This window comes from Diceros bicornis, chromosome 4 (genome assembly GCF_020826845.1).
Source record: "Diceros bicornis minor isolate mBicDic1 chromosome 4, mDicBic1.mat.cur, whole genome shotgun sequence".
In the NCBI taxonomy this organism is placed as follows: domain Eukaryota; kingdom Metazoa; phylum Chordata; class Mammalia; order Perissodactyla; family Rhinocerotidae; genus Diceros; species Diceros bicornis.
Window position 1 is genome coordinate 65,314,414 of NC_080743.1, and position 18,968 is coordinate 65,333,381.

An 18,968-nucleotide genomic window follows, 5' to 3' on the forward strand; every position below is an offset into this window, starting at 1 on the left:
ATTTTAGTGACTGACATCCAGAGAACAATATGCTTGGTTCCCCAGCGTGCTTCGTCTTCATCTTTCTCCTCTGCCAGCTCACAGGTGAGTCCAGCCAGATCCTCCTGTTCTCCTGACTGCCTTCCTCATCCTGAGGTGTAGCTCCAGGCTCCAGAGTGCACTCTGAGCTTCTGGCTCAACTGAGAAGACTCTTCTCCTTCATCTAATATTGCTTTTTTACATCCTGTGGTCTCTGAATCAGAGGGCAGGAAGAGATAGGAGGGAAAAGAGAAGGAATGACTAGGGATGGACTCCCTTCTGGCTGCCCCAGGGAAGGAAGGGCTGAAAGAAGTCTTGTTGGGGATCAGGAAGACCTGTGTTCTAATCCAGATTCTGCCATGACAGAAAAATATTTTTTAAATGATTATGCATGGAAATAAACATTTGAATTTTTTGTCTTAACCCAAGCAATCCAATCAGTCTCTACTTAGGAAACAGCTCATACCGTAGGCACTTTATGTTTAAAGTCATGAAGGACTGAGGCCTTTTCTGTGCCTGTCACAGGTATTCTAGTGTTTGAAGATTTTACTATCCTCAGGGCTCTCAGAAGGGACTAGGAGCCCTATAAGTTAGGAACGTCTCTGTGGTCATCAAACTCGTGGGGTACCACCATGAGGTCTCCCTCTGTGGAGCTGGCATAGCTGGTTTGTTTATGTGTGCCACAGGCCTGCCTGAAGTGACCGGCCCAAGACCACATAGTCAGTCAGCGCTACCAATTCTTTCCTCCCCGCCAGCTGGTATCACTAAGTGTTCAGCCTTAGTGATACCCTCTTGAGTTCACTAGAAGTTTGTATTTTTAGAAAGCACCTGGTCCTAAGCAGGTAGTCCTGGAATAGGCTGTCACTTTAAAAACCACTCTCTGAACAGAAATGGTGACCAGAGCAGAACTTAGGGGAAGTGAGGTCGGGGAGGACATGGCAGAGCTTTTCAAAACCCTGGGTTCCCACCGGCAACCTAATCTGTGGGCAGCCTATGTGGTACACCTCCCATGGCTGAAAGGAGTCCAAGATTGCCGTAGAGCATCTGTGGGCAAGGCAGTGGAAGCAGTGCTGGCCCTGGACAGGGCCTCCTGGCTTTGACTCCTTAGTTGCTCTGTTATTGTGAAGTTACTCAGGCTTTGAACCTTGGTCTTCACAAGTACATAATAGGAAATGAAACCTAAGTTGCAGAATTATTGTGATATTTTAAACGAGATATCAAATGCAAAACAATTATAATAATAATCATCATTTATTAAGTTCCTACTACATCTAAGGTGTTTTTTATACACTGTCCTCAGAGGTCTATAAAATAGATATTATTATCCCTATTTTACAGATGAGAAAACTTAGGCTCAGAGAGGTCAAGTGCCTTGGGCAAGATTATACAGCTACTAAGAGCAGGGCAGAGATTGAGTTTCCAAAGGTAATGCTTTTTTCATCACATCAAATGGCCTAATGCTGTACCTGACACTGGAGAAGTTCTCAAAAAATGTGTATTTGAGCTGTATCTCCCCCAGGAGAGCTAGTTGGGATTCCTTCTCTCTCCAGGTACATGAGGCCAAGAAAATCAGATAACTCTGTTTCCAGGATGTAGATGGACCAACAGGGAACCACCCTGGCCAAGTTCAGAGGGGCCAAGGAGTAGCTCTTGCAACCTCAGGATTCTCATCTGGAAAATGGGCACAATAATCTGTCCCCCCAACAGATTTTATGATGATTAAATGATACCATAGTGTGGAGGAGACAATTAATAAAAAGAAAACAGAAAAAGTGGATGAGGAGGTATTGGGGAGGTGTTGAAAAGGACCAGAAGAGACAAGAAGGAGGGGGCAGGAGATGAGTAAGGGGCAGAGAGGTAGGGGGCTTGAAAGTGAATGTTGTCGGTTAGGGATGCAGTGTTGGCAAAGGTGCGTGGTGAAGTGGGAGGTTTGCAAGCCTCAATTTCAAAATGATCTTTCCTGGTACATTAGTTAATGAGAAGTTGGGTAAAGAGCAGTAGTTTCCAAAATCGTTTTTTTCTTTTTTAAGCAGTGGCTGCCTATTATGAAACAAAATCTTGAAACAAACAAGTACATAAATAACTCTAATGCATAGAGTTGAAGCCTCCCTAATGGAAGGGGAGTTCCATAGCCTCTGCCCCATCACCACCTGCCCCATCCTCCCACCCCTAGATATTCCTCTAAGCTCCCTAGAAATACACTGAGGCACTGCTACAGACCTCAAGGGTAGCAGAAGGCACAGCTTGGGAAACCCTGCCTTAGGAGCCCTGGTTCCTAACCCCAGCCCTCCACAAATTTGGGACATGTCACCATAACCCTTGGAGCATCAGTATCCTCATCTGTAAATTGGCCCTGGACTAAATAGTCCCTAAGATTCCTCCCAGTTCTGAGATGCTCTGGTCCTTGGTTTCCATAAGGAGGGTGGCACGACATGCTGGTCATTCTGATGGAGGCACCGAGTATGGGGAGATTTGCTTGGGGACTGGGCTGGCAAACAGGAGGTGGGCTTTACATCCTCCCCTACCCTGAAGTCTTCCTCTTGGGTCACCATTCCTTGATTCTGGCTGTACTAATGATCTTTTTTTCCTGGTTTGCCTCCCTTCCTCCACTCAACTCCTGAGCCTTGGGGGAACAGATTAAGGGGAGGAGGAAATAACCCAGAGGAAAGGGAGGTGGCAAAGCAGAGGAACTGTTGTCCCTTTCTGTTATAGAGGGCATCTTAGGGCTGACTTGCCTCGTGCCAAAAAATCTGAGTCTTCACCAGGGCAGAAGACAAAGGATCTCCTGCTCCAGCTTCCTCCACCTCCAAAAGCAGGTTGGCAGGGAATATTTGCTCAGGAAATATCCCCCTGCGTGGTGACTGGACATACTGTTTTGCTGTGAATTAGCCAGTGATTGATTTATAGGCGTTAGGTTCCAGATCACCTTTGAGAAGTTCATCTTGCTGAGAAGCCATCCAAAGAAGTTTTGGGAACTCCTTTCCTCACTTTTAGCCAACCTTGTGGAAATGAGACAAAAAAATGGGAAGCTTTCTCAAGGCCTGTCCCTTATAACACTACTCCCTGCCCTTCCCTCCCACCTCCCACCGTGTTGCAGACTGCTCTGTACTTCTCAAAATGCTTTCAAATCCGCATTCGCCCTTCATCCTCCCCCAAATCCTGCAATACTGGTTGTTATTTTTCTCCTATGAGAGTTGAGAACACCGAAACTCAAAGTGGTAAGTGGTGAGGCAGTAGCAGAAAGAACACGGGCCTCTGAGACAGAGGAACTGACTAGCTTCTCATTCCATTCCTGCCACTTCTCAGTTTGGCGCCTTGGGAAAGTCACTAGCATCTTGGAACCCCAGTGTCCTCATCTATAAAGTGGAGCTTAACCTCTATCTCATGACATTGCTTCGAGGGTCAAGAAAGATAATACCCGTTAAACTAGTTTATGAACCACAGGGTGATACCAAGCGTTTGTTGCTGGAGCTATTATTACAGAGGAAGCAGAATGGAACCCCGGTCTCCAGACAGCCAGTTAGGCCAGCTCTGACACTTTTACACGGCTCCCTGCTGCCAGGGAGGAGAGGCCATCTTCACCCCTCCTCGGGGAGGACCCCAGACCTCATCATCAGGTGATCTGGAACCTAATGCCTGTAGACTAGTCATGGGCTAATTCACAGCAAAATAGTATGTCCATTCACCATCCAGGGAATATCTCCTTCTGGGGAATTTAAAGTGGAAAAAGAAGTGACATTAGTGGTGGAATTTCAAGGGGTGGGTGAGAAAGGGTTGGAGACTTCCTCAGGGAAGGGCTTTGAACTAGACTTTACAGGTCTTGAATAAGATTTAGATGAGCAGAGAGAAGGATAAAGCACAAACAAAAGTGTGAGGTAGAAAGTAAACTGGGGATCAGGCATGGAAGGTGGCTAGCTGCTTGTCTGGTGGTAGTAAGTGGGTGGCAGTCCCAGGTTTCATTATCTTCCCACAGCATCATATGGTCATCCTGGCCTTGGAGCAAAAGTCCTGGGCTTCTCTCAGATACAATCAACCCAGGTCATGTGATACCCCTGAACTAATTACTGTGCCAGAGGAAGGCTACCACTCGAGCTTGGTGCCTGTCCATCTTACCCAAACCACATGGCTCTACATAATGAGGAAAGGGTAAAATGGATGCAAGGAGGCAAGTTACAATATTCACTGCACTGATCTAGGTGGGAGAGTAGGTAAGTCTCCTGGGGCCCAATCCTCCCAAATAAGTGTTAGTAGCCAATTATCTCTAGAGTCTTCTGGTCCCACAGATCATGTTAAGTCACACTCCATTGTACCTATTACTTCCCGTTTCATAACACATGTAGTTGCTTATTTAATGACTGTCTCTCAACTCTCAATGAGTGCAAGGATCATGACTGTCTTGCTCCCCAGTTATGTCATCAGCTCCTAAACAGTGCCTGGCACAAATATGGAACCAAATAAATACTTGTTAAAGGAAGGAATGACTGAATGAGAAAAGCATGACCTACCTAGACATGGTAAAACTCTATAGGGTCATACACTACAGGTGGAGAAGCCATCATAGAAAGGGGAGCTTTCAGTTCAGCCTTGGACAGCTGAAAAGAGAAGTTTCTAGTTTCTGGATCCTTTCTCAGTCAACAGGGAAGAGGAAACAAAACTGGTTAGGACTCACCAACCCAGCTCCCTATCCTCTGAACTCACATTTAGGGAATGGCATGGAGCTACTTTCTTCTCTCATGACCCCCCTTCCCACCCTAAAGATCCAATTAGGATAGAACAACGTACTCTGTCTAGGCTCATGTTGGCAATTTGCACTGTGCCGTCCTCCAATTTCATTCTAACAAGAACGATGAATTTGGAGACGTTTTCTTGCATCCCCACACAATTCACATCTCTTGACATTTATCCTGAGAATGTAGCACCACATGTGTGAAGAAGTGAAAAGAATAATTGCTTGTGGCTTAAATGCACATGCAGAAGCACTAGAGCTACATCTTTGCAGTTTTCTCACCTCCTTGACTTAAACATCTCCAAACCTCACGTGAAATGAGATTACTCAAAGGTCCCGTAAACCCAGATATTGCACCTACTTGGGGGCAAGTGATACCCAATCTTTATTTGATTGCAAAATATTTACCCCTTCTATATCTATTGTTGAAGTAAAAGAATGAATGCATTAATTGATCAATCAAAAATTCAAAATAAATTTGATCTTGTCTGTAACATTTACTGAGACTATTTTGACACCCTTTGAGATGATCAAAAAGATAGCAACTGAAAAACTATCATGACTTAGTATTAGAGAAGCAAGGAGAACTTTTGCTGTAAAGGGCCAGATAGTAAATATTTTAGGTTTTGCAGGCAATATGATCTCTGTCGCAGCTACTCAACTCAGCCTTTGTAGTGGAAAAGCAACCATAGACAATATGTAAAGGAAAGAACATGGTTGTGTTCCAATAAAACTTTATTTACAAAAACAGGCAGAAGGCTACATTTAGTTCATGGGCAATAGGTTGCTGATCCCTGTGTAAAATGATCCAAATTTCTAATGTACAGGATTGCTTTAAGTATTAGGCATAATCTTGACAACAAGTGTTTAGCACAGCATAAAGCCTTAATACATAACAACTATAATTATTTGGGAACTCTTACCAGAGTAGTTGAGTTTTAACAGAGACTAAGGAAATACATCTCTAATGAAGCAATTTTAGATATCTGGATAGGCTAGTACAGGAATTCATCTTTTACTAGAAAAGGCATGAGTTACATCAGCGTTGGGGTGGTGGAATATATTATGGTAAGAGATCAAGTTGTGGAGTGAAATAGAGTCTGGATTCTTGGCCAAACACATAGAGCCATGTAGGCACAGGGCCTGGGGTCCTCAATAGTTTTAATTTCTTTTAAAATCAGAAGAAAAATAAATATAATAATAATAATGAATACATAATAATGAATCCAGCTGGTATTATATTCATTTTTATTCCAATACAGTCATAAAATGTAATTTTCAATACTTTTTGTGGAGGCTGGGCCAACTAAGGCAAAAGTGCATAGAACCTACAAAAGTTGTAACGTAGCCCTGCAGTAGTATTGTTATAATACAACTGTCAGGAGCCTGTAGCTTGGCTGCTTTGTTAGATTTTTTAAGATTTTCTTTGTTTCTTCCTTTTTGTGCTTTCCATGATGGAAGTAATAAAATTTCTTTTATTACAAATTTCAACTTGACGCTTTAGGTTTTCTACTTTCATGGAGAACATCTTTAAGGAGAAGACCTGTGTTCTGGTATTAGTTTTGCCACTAATTCTGAGCCTTGAATAAGTTTTTTCGGTCTCTGCTGTTTAGTTTTCTCATTTGTAAAATATGGCCTATAATGCCTCTAGCCTGTGGGTACCGATGTGGGCTCTGCCTCTTACTAACTAGTTTCGGTGAGTCATTTAACTTCATTGTGGTTCAGGTTCCTGGTCTGTAAAATGAGAATACAAAAAAATCTTTCCTCTAAGCATTGTTTTAAGAGTTAAATGAGATCACATAGGTGCTTTTAAGCTGCTAGTCCCTATCTAAATTCCCTTTCTGCTCTGTGCTATCCCAGAGTCTGTCCCTCAGATCTTAATAGATAGAAGATGACTTACTCCCCACACCTATTCATTGGAAATGCTCAGTTGACCACTTCTGGGAGCTTTTTCAGCAGCTATTCTTAATTGTTTTCCACTTGGAGCCACATAACCCCTGATGTTTGTTTGCAAGCCATGCTTTTATGACGTGAATTAAGATTGTGGTGAAACAAAAATTTCTTGGGGAAATAAAGCCCGACTACAATTCCTGATAGTTCGGGGGAAGCATCACGAGTTAGCCTGAGCATATTGCAGAGCACCCAGTCACTCACTCTTCATTTCCACTCAAAAAAGGATATTGGAATTCAAGTGAATGAGAACCTCTTTTGGTGATGACCTTGAATCCACTCTAATCTATCATAAAATAGAAAGATAAATCATCCTCAAACTTCTAAGCTACCACTATCATTAGAAACTTACAACTCACCTCCCAATATCCTGATCTGTGCTTGAGAACCACTGCCTCCAGGTCAGGCAAGCTGTTCTTTCTTCATCTGCATCAAAATCAGTTCTCTGAGGAGCAGTCTGGGAGTCCTAAGCGGGGCTTGGACAGTAACCTCCCCACTTGACCCCCCCACAGGAACTTGTCAGTGATGGAGCTAGGCCTTATGGTTTACCTCAGAGCTTGGTCTTTTCAGCCAGAGGTCTCTGGGAATGAGATGGCTTCACCTGTAGTCACCCCTTTCAGGCAGAGAGTTCTGAGCTCAATGCCTTTGTGTGATGTTCCAAAGGGTTTCCCAGGGGCTGGTTGGGTTGGCCTGAGAGGGTTTCTTGGGAACTTTCCAGGATCCAAAGAGGGTGTGTATTGGTGGCAAGGGCAGGGACTCAGCTTTATTTTATGGTTCTCTCTGTCTGCAGGGTCAGCAGCCTCTGGAACCCTTAAGGAGCTGGTTGGTGCCCTTGGTGGGACTGTGACTTTCCCTCTGAAGCACTCAGTAAATCAGATTGACAGCATTATCTGGATATTCAACACAACCCCTCTCGTCACCATACAGCCGAATACGACAGACAGACAAGCCAATGTCATAGTGACCCAAAATCGTAATAGGGAAAGGGTGGACTTCCTGCATGGAAACTACTCCCTGACGCTCAGCAAACTGAAGAAGAATGACTCAGGTGCCTACCGTGTGGAGATACACAGCTCATCCCTCCAGGATCCCTTCATCCAGGAGTATGGGCTGCATGTCTACGGTGAGCAGAATCGGTTCCAAAGGTGGATGACTACCTTCATAAAGTGGTGAACTCTGTGATATTGGAGATGTTCAAGCAAAGGCTGGATAAACACTCAGCAAGAATGTGGAAGAGGGAACTCTTGCATGGATGAAGTAGATGTAGCTGACCCCCACAAGCTCTTTTTCTACTCAGAGATTCTGTAAGAGGCAATGAGAGACAGAGGATAGGCGATATGGGAAGTGGTGATCACACAGATCAAATGCTGGCGTCTCTACTTACTAGTTGCATGGCCTTAGCCAAGTTACTTAATCTCTTTGAAACTTAATTTCCATATTTGTAATGGAGAGGAAAGTGATACCTATCTTAAAAAGATTATTGGGTGTAAACATTAATCACACCTCTTCCCCTACACATTCCAAACAATTGAGAAATTGACACAAGAATTAGAAAGAAGATAAAAATATCAGCTTTAGGTTTTCAGGTAATACTAGGTAGGAGAAATACTTTCCCCCAAGTCTAGACCTTGGAGCCCATTCAAAGAAGATGATCTTACGAAACAGTTACTCAACCAGCTACAAGAATAGCTACCTCACTCACTGAGCTGCAAGATCAGGGATACAAGGAGATGGGCATCCAGGTTTGCTTGTAGGAGGTAGCCCATGCACCTTGATCCAGGTGTGTCCTCCCTATAGACATAGTTGAAAGGAACAGAAGGCATGCATTCTATGAGCAAACTGGTTGGGGGAGGGAAAAAAAGGGCAAATCATATTTAAACAGCAATATTAATAGCTCAAATCCGTGAGTAGAGAAATGTATATGATGGATGCCAGACTCTCATCCTCTCAGCAATGAACAAATTGCTCATCCTCTGAGGGAGAGGAGTGGGCACAAGGTAGAGAGGGAGACCAGAAGTGTTATTCCAATACTATTCTCTCTTGGAGAGTGACGTGAAAGTCTCTTCAAGGAACCTGAGGACAGGGCCATAGGGAGCCTCTAAAAAGATAGAATTAGCCAGCACCTAAAATGCATTTAGCACAGTGCTTGCCATCTGGCTGTGCTTAGTAAATGGCAGCTGGATTCTTGTTACATTGTTATTATTTCTATCACTATTGTTGTTGTTATCTAGCTGTGGGCAAGCAGACCTAGATAGTTCTCTTTTCTAGACAAGAATGAAAACTCTGCTCTGAATTGCTGCTTACTCTCCACTGTGTAGCACCCCAGAGAGATTCAGGTCCAAGGTTTACAAGAATAATTCAGAAAAAGGAGGGCTATAGGCATAGTTTCCACCCTTGGTTGTCCATTTCTCTTTTACAGAGCACCTATCAAAGCCCAAGGTCACCATGGGTCTGCAGAACATTAAGAATGGCACCTGTGTGACCAATCTGACGTGTTCCGTGGAAGAGGGAGGAGAGGATGTGACTTACAGCTGGAAGTCCCTGGGGCAGGCAACCAATGAGTCTCATTATGGTTCCATCCTCCCCATATCCTGGAGGCTGGGGAAAAAGGACATGACCTTCATCTGTGAGGCCAGGAACCCCATCAGCAGCAACTCTTCAAACCCCGTCTCTCCCCAAAAGCTCTGTGAAGGTGACTGTCTCTCCTCTTTCTCCAAGAGCCTCTGGTCTCAGGACTTATACCTTCTTTAGCTCCAGGTCCTCATGGGAACAGGCCCTTTGTGAAAACTGGAGGCCCCTGGGAAGTCACCAGACTGGGAGGAAGGTGGCAATTACTCAAAAGTAGGGTCATTTTCCCTAGGCAACTCTTCTCCTTTCCCTCCACCTATTCACCCTCCACCCATTCTCTCTTTAAAGGTGCTCTTAGAGACCCACGTGCCTCCATTTTCCTGAAGCTCCTGGTGGTGGTCTTCCTGCTCAGTGCCGTTGCACTTGTGCCAGTTATTTTGATAATGCGGAGAGAAAGAGGAAAAGGTAGAACATTTACTATTTTTATCTTCACCCTCCTTTATGCATTTTCTCCCTCATTTATTCAATAAGCATGTGTTTAATTGTGTGCCAGGCTTTGTGCTAGGCGGTAAGGATACAGAAATGAAGAGGCCATGGTTTCTGTCCTCAAGGAGAGCACCAACAGCCTGTGCTCCTTAGTTCTGGAGTAAGGAGAGTGCTTGAGTCCTTAACTTCTCTCCTAAGGCCAAGGTCCTCCAAGTTCCCTCTCCAGTGCCCACCCCTTTCCTTCCCCCAGAGGAACTTACTGGTGTGGCCTTCCTGTTGACACAGGTCCCACAATGCTGATTCTGCTCCCCCGATCCGGGAAGCAATGACCTCCAACTCTGAGGTCTCACAGACCAGTACCCTTCAGTCAGCGCTTCCAATTCCCATCCCTGTCAGAACCCCCAAAACGAGTCCTAGTCCTCTCCGTTGGATCAACTCCAGAGACTTCTCTTTACTACTCCCCTCAGTCTAGACACATTCCACCTGGAGAAGCCTGTCTCTGTCTCTTTCCATGCCACACCCCATGCTTTGTGTCCCTAAACCCTGCTGATTTGTCTTCTCGGGTTCCTGCTGATACTGTCCATGTAGGGTGTTGGGGAGGGACATAAGCATCAGCCGGGTATGAACTGCAGACTTTAAAATTTTCCTTCCCTCTTAGAAGCACTCTGAAACCATCTCCGACCTTCTTTGCTTCCCCTTTTGGCTGCCTTGGTCCAGAGATTGGGAAGTGAAGTGACAAGGGTAACCAGTTCATCCTGGGATTTTCCTAGGTTTAGCACTGAAAGTCTTATGTCTGGGAAAATCCTTCAGTTACAGGGAAACCAGGATGGTTGGTCATCGTAAATAGTCATCTAGACAAGGTGGTGAGCCAGTGGGGGTGGTGAGTGGAAGGAAGGGCCAGCTCTGATTCTCTCCCAACTCAGTTTCAGAGTTCGTTGAAGAGAAGAATAGAATGGACACTCATCAAGAAACTTTTAACCACAACCCCCCTTCTGGAGAGACCTCAGAGTATGCCACAACTTCTCACCTTAATGTGAGTCTTTCCCATCTTTCCTGGGGCCTGATCCTCCTCTCTGAGGCCCTCCTGGTTTTACCGGAGATTTTTCCATGAATTTGGGCAACATAGAAGATGAAGATGTATAGCCCTTGAAATCCAGTTCATCTGTATTTCCCCTAAGTCTTTATGGATTCTCTTATGCAGGAGTTTGTGGCCTCTGGAGCACTTGGTTCTGATCCAACCAGTAACGCTCACACTGTGATCTATGGAATCGTTCCTTACCCTCCACAGTTCACATAGGCCACTCAACAAGCCTGATTCCTTTTGCATAGGACAGCGAGTAAAGAAGTGTGACTTGCATATGATTGAGTTATGGTGACAGAAGACTGGCTCTAGAGATGCCTTTTCCTCTGAGGCTACTCAAGGAGCCATCAGGAGAGGGCTCTGAGGGCCCATGGGAGCTCTGGGCCCACATTCAAGTCTTCCCAAGTGTGGGTCATTGAGCTGAAGTGATTGAACCCAAAGTTAATTCAAAGGAAACTGTTTGAAAAGAAAATCATAAGAGTAAAGATTAAAGAAACTCAAATAACAGGAGACAATTTGGAGACATGAACTAGGTAGACAACTTGAAAAGGGCCCCCCAGGAACAATTATTATAGCCCAGGCCAGGCTAACTCCTTAGAGGTCATACAGCGCTTTTCCACGTTGGTCCGTTTAATAGAGAAATAGAAACACTTTGGAGCCTCAAAATCTCAGTTTTATTCCAGCCTTTGGCGTCCCCTAATGAGGTTGAATCTTCCTACACTTACCTACAACTTTTCCGAGAGGAGATGTTAAGTTTCCTATTTGAAGTTGTTAGTCTCCTGAGAGCTCCTTCCTTCCTCACAGGGGAGATTGCTCTGTGCTCACTCAGCCAGGCTTCTGTCAAAATTGATCACTTTATCACCATCCTTCCTATTCCCCTGCTTCAGACACATTCCCAAGAGACCACAGGACTGTCCTAGATGCTCAGGAATAAACTTCACCAATCCAGGATATTTTCCTTGAGCCTGGAAGGACCTTTTGTTGTTGCTATCATTGGTGTTTTGTTTGCTTTTGACTCATCAGTCACCCTTACTGATTTGCTCCAAAAGCCCTTCTGACTGATTGAAAATTTTATTTGTAGCATTAGTAATATTACCTCAAATTATCTTTTAGTTTCCTTAGGAGGCTCATAGCTCATGGGACTTATATCTCTTATATATTTTTAATTCATTTAAACACAACAGTTTTAAAATAATGCAACTGCTTCTTGAAAAAAATTATTAATAATTATAATAGCAGTCACAGACAAGAGCACTTCCTACTAACCATTTCTGTTCCAGAACCCTCTCTTCCCTCTCGCCATCTCCTTCCGCCTCTGTTTTCCCTTCTCTGGATTCTCGGTGTCTCTTTGGCCTTGTCTATGTGACCCAGGAGGTGGGTGATGATTTCTTTTGTTTACTTGTTTTTTAATAGAAAACTACTCCGGAGGAAAATCCAGCGAATACGCTTTATTTCACTGTGCAAATACCCCCAAAGGTAAGATTCTTTAAAGCTGAATTTCATCTTAGTTGTGCCATCCTTTCTCCTGGTTCAAGCTTAGCTTACATTTTCTTGGGCCCCTGGGATCTCATATTTCTTAGTACTAGAAGGTACCCCACTGTGTCCCCATTCCCTTTGCTTAGGGTTGCACAAGAATATGGGGACTACAAGAGAATTGTGGAGTTGAATGGGGGCAATGTGGAACAAATAGAGTAGGAGAGTAGGAATGACAGGGCAAATCAAGATCCTGACTGATGGCATGGATGGGGAAGAAGTCTATGGCTTAGGCTGTGCCTGGCAGCAGAGGGAGAGCTGGGGAGGCAACTCCAGCTTGCTTCTGAGCCACCAGTAAACTGGAGGCAGCAGAGGTTTCCTTTTCTTTTCCACAGTCTAGCTATGTCACATCTGGTTTGCACCCTCCCCTGTCACACTGCTAATGTAGTAAGCTTTCAAGCTCATTCCTTCACAGATTATGCTTGGCAGAAGCGGTGATACCTTCCTGTCTCCTCTTCCAACCAGATCAGAAAAGTTGAGGATGGGTAAAGCAGTTTGCTTAGTAATAAGGTTAGTTCTGATGGATTATTGCCAGGAAAGTTCAGTTCATTAAGCACTCAACATGATAAATGTGAGTTAACCCTTAAGAAATAGTTTCTCTAAAGTCAGAATGATTAAACAGTGAGAGTAAGCACAGCGAGAGGTTTGGGTTGGGCAACCTTGGCAATGAAGAGTGTCTGGGATGGTGGGGTCTCCTGTGGGGGATCCAAAGCCCCGCCTGCCTCCAGTGCTCTGCATTTTTGTCTGCCTAACAGATGGAGAAACATCACTCTCTGCCCAGGTCACCAGACTCACCAAACCTATCTACCTATGAGAATGCCACCTAAACAGCAGTGTACTCCCTCCTGTCTTGCCCCAAAGAAAACAGTCAAAAGAATTTACTGACTTGACCAGAAATACCAAGGAAGAATGAAGAACACTGACTTCCTTCCAGAATGAACTATCCTGTATGCTCTTTCAGATTTAAGAGTTTCTGATTCTACCCACTGCTGAGAAATCTCCTCAAACCCAGAATGTGTGACTATCCCTTCCTCAAAATGTGATTGTGAATTTATCAGCCAACTTCAAGCAAGGGTCTTCGAAGTGTCTCTGGTGAGATGTAAACGCCATCTCACACTTATGAATGACCACTCCCATCCTAGGGCTTGGAGGTCAGAATATACCAAGGGTCTGGTTGCTAAGAGGGCAAGAACTTCAGAAAGGCAGACATTCCCAGCAGAAGCAAAAACAGAAGCCAGAAATGGATTTATTAACCAGCTTATCAACTGTGCCTGGCACTGCGCTGAGCTCACACTGATTTTGGTCAGACACACTCTCTGCTCTTGTGAAATCGGTCCCTCATGAACTACTTCCACGGGCAGTTGCAGCACACCTGACTGCAGATTCTCAACACCCAGAGGATGAGATATGGACTTGGGGTCAAAGTGCACAAGGACAGAGAAAACAGGTGGAAGACTGGGTTTGGCTGGATGGAAATGATACTGAACCTCTTACTCTCAAGTTCATGTGCCTGATGCGCAGTAAACCAATCACTGAGACATCAGGTGCTTGGAAACGGAGAAAGGTTTATTCAAACTGGCCAAAACAAGAAAGCGGGAGCATGGGTTCTCTGAAATCAGCTTTAACAAGAGCAGAAAGCAGGGGAGTTTGCCTAGGGGGCTAGGGCGCATGGCAGGAGGAGCTTCAGAGAAACAAAGAGATCACTCCTGATAAGCCCCTGGGCAATCTGACTTCCGGCTATGGCGGCTGGGGGCCAGCCATCACGTGATGGAAACCTCCCTGAAGGCATTCTCTTTCTTCTGCAAACAAGCTTACAAATCCTCACGACCCTTGAGTCACCCCTCAAGTTAAACAGGAAAACAGCAAATTGACAAGACTAACTTCTCTTAAAGGCAATCACGTTCTTACTGAATATCTACAGTAATTCTCAGGTACCTGGCTTCAGAAACTCAGCATGCCTGACCCAAGGAGAAGGACCACTGCCCCAGCTTCATTTACACTTTTGTGCTGCACATGAGAAGCCCAGGCCTTAGGGCTGTACAGGAACCCATCCCAATGAAGAAACTGAGCCTGAAGACACATTTCAAATCTGTTATAAGAGACTTGGAGTCGGGGGTGGTTGCATGCAAACGTTTAAAGCCCCTTAATTCATTCAACAAATATTTATTGAGAACCTCTGCTAGGTCATTCTGGCAAATAAGACAGACATGATCCCTGCCTCCATAGACTTCACCTTCTTTTCAATGAAATGAAAAACAGGAGGAGGGGGAGGGTTGCTTCTGATGTGTTCCAGGACACAGGTCTTGAGTGGAGTTGTTGGGAAGGGATCTGATGTCCCAGGTCTGGGGGGGTTAAGTGTCAAATGACAAAACTAAAACAATTTAGTAACAGGTTTGATGTCCTTTATTCAAGGGAAACAATCCATGGACTAGGGGAGTACAGTGCCTCACAAGCAGTGGAGCACAGTTCCTGAGGGATTTTGGGCAAGGGGGAGTTTTATAGAGCGTTAGAAGAGGCCACACATGATTGGCTAGGAGGTTGGGGATTTCCCTATAAGGCTAGGTGGTCCTTTTTTCTAGGGTAAGGTAAGCTAGCTAAGCTGAGTTGGAGGACTGGGATTGGTGTATGTTAGGTTTCCTTGACGGGTGTTTCTCATAAGTGCAGGCTGACTTAGGTTTCAATTTATGATGTGGGCTGGGCCATAGGGGCGGCATCCATTTTGTGGGTCCCGATATATGAATTAACTTAATCAGAAGTAAGGGGAAGAAATGTGTATTAAAATTTGTGAAAAGAGGGGCCGGTCCAGTGGCGCAAGCTGTTAAGTGTGGGCACTCCCCTGCGGAGCCCCGGGGTTCGCAGGTTTGGATCCCAGGCACGCACCAATGAACTGCTTGGCCAGCCATGCTGTGGTGGTGTCCCATATTAATTGAAGGATGATGGGCACAGATGTTAGCCCAGGGACAGTCTTCCTCAGCAAAAAAAAGAGGAGGATTGGCAGATGTTATCACAGGGCTGATCTCCTCACAAAAAAAAAAAAAAAAAAAAAATTGTGAAAAGAGAAAATATCTGAAAAAAAAACCTTCAGATATAAGATGGTCAAGGTAAGAGATAATAAGTCTTCAAGAAAAAAACTAAGGAGGAGGGGACCAAGAGAACAGTCTGAGACTGACTTGAGAGGAAATGAAGGTTGGAAATAGGAGGCAGTCCCCTAACGCTGAGGAACCTGGAGGATGGCTGTGTTGTCCTCCACATGGAACTGTGCAGGTGTAGGGGAGGAAAAACCCTTTTCCTTCTACCCTTCTAGATTCTTGGCTGAGACTCCCCTGTAGTAAAAGACAGACTAACAAGAGAAAAACAAATAGGAGTTTAACAACATATATACCTCCTGTATACATGGGGCAGACCCAGGAAAACTGAGTAACACCCCGAAATGGCCCAAGCCACCGCCTTATATACCATCTCCAGCTAAAGACAAAAGAAGACAATAGGGGGAGGAGGGCAGTTATGAGAGGTTATCAGGCAAAGCACAGTAACTGAGGGTATGACTGTTCTGCAGATTTAAGTCCACGCCTTCTCCATTGATAACACATTTCTAGAGATTTAGTCATCCTCCTCTTCCTGGTACAGAGAGGGAGACACCCTTACAAATGGAGATTTTCCTTATAAACGTGAAGGTAAATGTCTCCTACAAAAGTGTAACTTCTAGTTGTTTTCAGAGCTTTCCCTGTGTCTGCTATTTCTTAAAAATTATCAATTCAGAACAATCCTTATGCCAAAGAGGCATATTTTGGGGCAGCACATTCTTTCCTTCACAGGTGTGGCCTGCCAGAGGCACCGCATCTGAGGGAGTGCCACCCATGTGACAAATACTATGACTGCCTGTATTTATTACTACAGTTTTCTGGGAAAAAAATAAAGTGCATTTTTTAAATAAAATCAGTATGTCTTGAGAAAGAGTTGTTTTTTTCTAATTCTCACAGAGGTGGCGGGGCTTGGGGCATGGCTGTAGCAGCAGCGCTTGAAGAGGAGAACGATTTACATCGGAGCCAGAAGTGGACACCCGGGCTTTAAACTTGTCCAACTGAGTTGGACAAGTTGGACTTGTCCGACAAGTTGGTCTCAGCCAACTGAGTATTTGTGTGACCCGCACCGATGCCTCCTCAGCTGTGACTCGTACCCCATCTTCAGGGCCTAGGGTGAAGCAAGTGAGGCACTCCCCATGGCACAAAATTTAAGGGAGCACCCAAAAACTCAGCCATCAAGGTAAATAATATTTTTGTGCAATATTTTAAAAAATCAAAGCTGAGGCAAAAGAATCATGACGGACAAAACATCAAAATTTTCAATAAAGAGATGCCATGCCACGTCAGATTAGAGACTGAGGAAAAAGGAAAATTTTGATATTTTCTTCTCTGAGCTGCTCAGTTCTCTCTACTTTAGCCCAAAGCCAGATGATTCTTAAGGCAAGAGTGTGAGTCCCTGGGGCTGGCCCGGTGGCCCAGCGGTTAATTTCGCACGCTCCGCTTCAGCGGCCCAGGGTTCGCAGGTTCAGATCCTGGGTGCGCACCAACGCACCTCTTGTCAAGCCATGCTGTGGTGGCATCCCGTATAAAGTAGAGGAAGATGGGCATGAATTTTAGCCCAGGGCCAATCTTCCTCAGCAAAAAAGAGGAGGATTGGCATCGGATGTTAGCTCAGGGCTGATCTTCTTCACACACAAAAAAAAGGAGTGTGAGTCCTGCATTATTCTAACTGCAGAAAACCACACTAATTTACAGTACTCCCTAAACTGACATCACCGCCTCTCTGGGTGGGGCCTCAGTTGTCTGCCTGACTCCACTGGAGAAAATGTATCGTTGAGATTCTACTGGCATTCTGCACCTGCCTGAACTCCCAACAACAGGTGAGTCTTCTAAGACCCTCCTAATTTCTCCACCCCACCCGTGCCCCCTGCCCCCTGCCCCATAATCCCCTGCGAGGGGCCAGTTACTTTCACGTAAAGCAAACTTTTGTTTCATAGGTCCTCATATGACTCCTCTGAGGCAAGCTGGTCTGGAATAGTTATGTCCAGTTTACGGGTGTGAAATTGACACTGAGAGAAACTAGGAGACTTGAAGTTCCACATTCTGTATGAAACCAAGGCTACAAAAAAAGCAGTGCCTGCTCCGCTGTCACCATCCACTGCAGAGGATGAGGAAGATGGAGCTCAAAGCTCGAGAGGAGTGGATCCCTCTCTTCCCAAGTGTAGCATGGAGGAAGGGACATAACTTTGGAGACAGACAGGCCTGGGGTCAAAGCCTTTACTAGAAGAGTGCTCCTTGCCAAAGGCTTGGGTTCGGTGAGTCTCTATTTTCTTATCTCTAAAATCCTTATAGGGCTTGCAATGTGGGGATTATATGAAACAAGTGTAAGTGCTTGGCATGTAGGAGATTCATATATGGTACCTAATGCTTAGGGAAGGGGATAGTACATAAAAAATGGTTAACTTCCCAAAAGTCAACTTAGGATAAGATACAGAAGCATTAAAAGGGAGAATCAGCCCTGAAAAGAGATGCCTGGTGTTAGAAAATGATTAAAGAAAACAATTTGGCTGATACAAACAACTTTTAACACTTCGTGAAGTGGGTAGTCTCCATTCAGAGGACTGCAAAATAGGGCAGAGGCAGAAAGCTTTTATAGGATAAAGAATAAAGAACAAGGAGGAGAAAAATAGAAAATATCTGGTTGGCTGGGGCTACATAGTCAATCTTGTTTGGGGTGAGGAGGCCCAGAGTAGGCTTGGCATTTGAGGACTGGCTGACTAGATAGACTGCTTTTCTGGTCAAGCATAGCATTTACAGAGACACAAAAGTTACCCAAGTTTCGGTTTGGTGATGTGGCACCCTGGACAGGAGCAGCTCCATCTTGGGCCTAGAAATTTATTTCAACAGTGACTGACAGCAAAGCAGGGCAGGCAAAGAGAGGGAACATGGGAATTCTCTTTCCCTCCAACTAATGAAAGAACTTAAAAGCAATGCTTCCCTGGGCAAGAATGGGATTAAGAATCATCTTGTCTCAAAAAGGCAGTGTGAGATTTTTATACAAAAACATGCATTATTTTGCTATTTGTGATAACAAAATTCTGGAAACTACCTAAGAGTCTGGCCACAAGGAAAGGTTAAGTGAATGCAGACATTAAGAATTAGGGATTATAAAACTAGAACATGTTATGACATTGAAGGGTAGCCGAACATGCCACCCCTCTTGGGCATAAGGATTATTTTGAGCTCATTATTTTCAAGAAACAGTAGACACAGGAGAAGCTCTGAAAACTAAGCAGAAGTTACCCTTTTGTAAGGGACCTTTGTATTTGTAAAGAAAATCTGCACTTGTAAGGGTGTCTCCCTCTCTGTACCAGGAAGAGAAGGATGACTCTAAGTCACAAGAAACTCTTTTCAAAGGATAAACTCTTATCCAAGGAACCAACTTAAATCTACATAACAACCATACCCTTTAGTGTGCTTTTCCTGGTCACCTTCCATAACTGGCTCCTCCCATCCCCAACATCTTTCATTTGTCTTTAGCTGAAGATGGTTTTTAAGGTGGCGGCTTGGGCCATTTTGGGGA

The 18,968-nt window shown here is 44.6% G+C and overlaps 1 protein-coding gene across 2 annotated transcripts; it reads left to right on the forward strand.

Moving 5' to 3' along the window:
* Positions 1 to 16,347, forward strand: SLAMF7 (SLAM family member 7). Of its 2 annotated transcripts, XM_058539597.1 has the most exons (7): positions 1 to 84; positions 7,485 to 7,817; positions 9,114 to 9,386; positions 9,611 to 9,727; positions 10,672 to 10,781; positions 12,243 to 12,305; positions 13,118 to 16,347. In XM_058539597.1, exons 1-7 carry the CDS (start codon positions 30 to 32, stop codon positions 13,187 to 13,189), a joined length of 1,023 nt encoding a protein of 340 aa, XP_058395580.1. In that variant the 5' UTR covers positions 1 to 29; the 3' UTR covers positions 13,190 to 16,347. The 2 variants fall into 2 exon arrangements, with proteins under 2 accessions (XP_058395580.1, XP_058395581.1); XM_058539598.1 differs by lacking the exons at positions 9,114 to 9,386; positions 9,611 to 9,727; positions 10,672 to 10,781.
* The last annotated feature ends 2,621 nt before the right edge of the window (positions 16,348 to 18,968 follow it).

What these genes read in the sequence shown, in the direction of transcription:
- SLAMF7 (XM_058539597.1), top strand. Translation starts at nt 30, where the DNA reads ATGCTTGGTTCCCCAGCGTGCTTCGTCTTCATCTTTCTCCTCTGCCAG. An exon ending in GTATGGGCTGCATGTCTACG is followed by an intron (nt 7,818 to 9,113) that starts GTGAGCAGAATC and finishes TCTCTTTTACAG; the next exon opens with AGCACCTATCAAAGCCCAAG. An exon ending in CTGTGCAAATACCCCCAAAG is followed by an intron (nt 12,306 to 13,117) that starts GTAAGATTCTTT and finishes TCTGCCTAACAG; the next exon opens with ATGGAGAAACATCACTCTCT.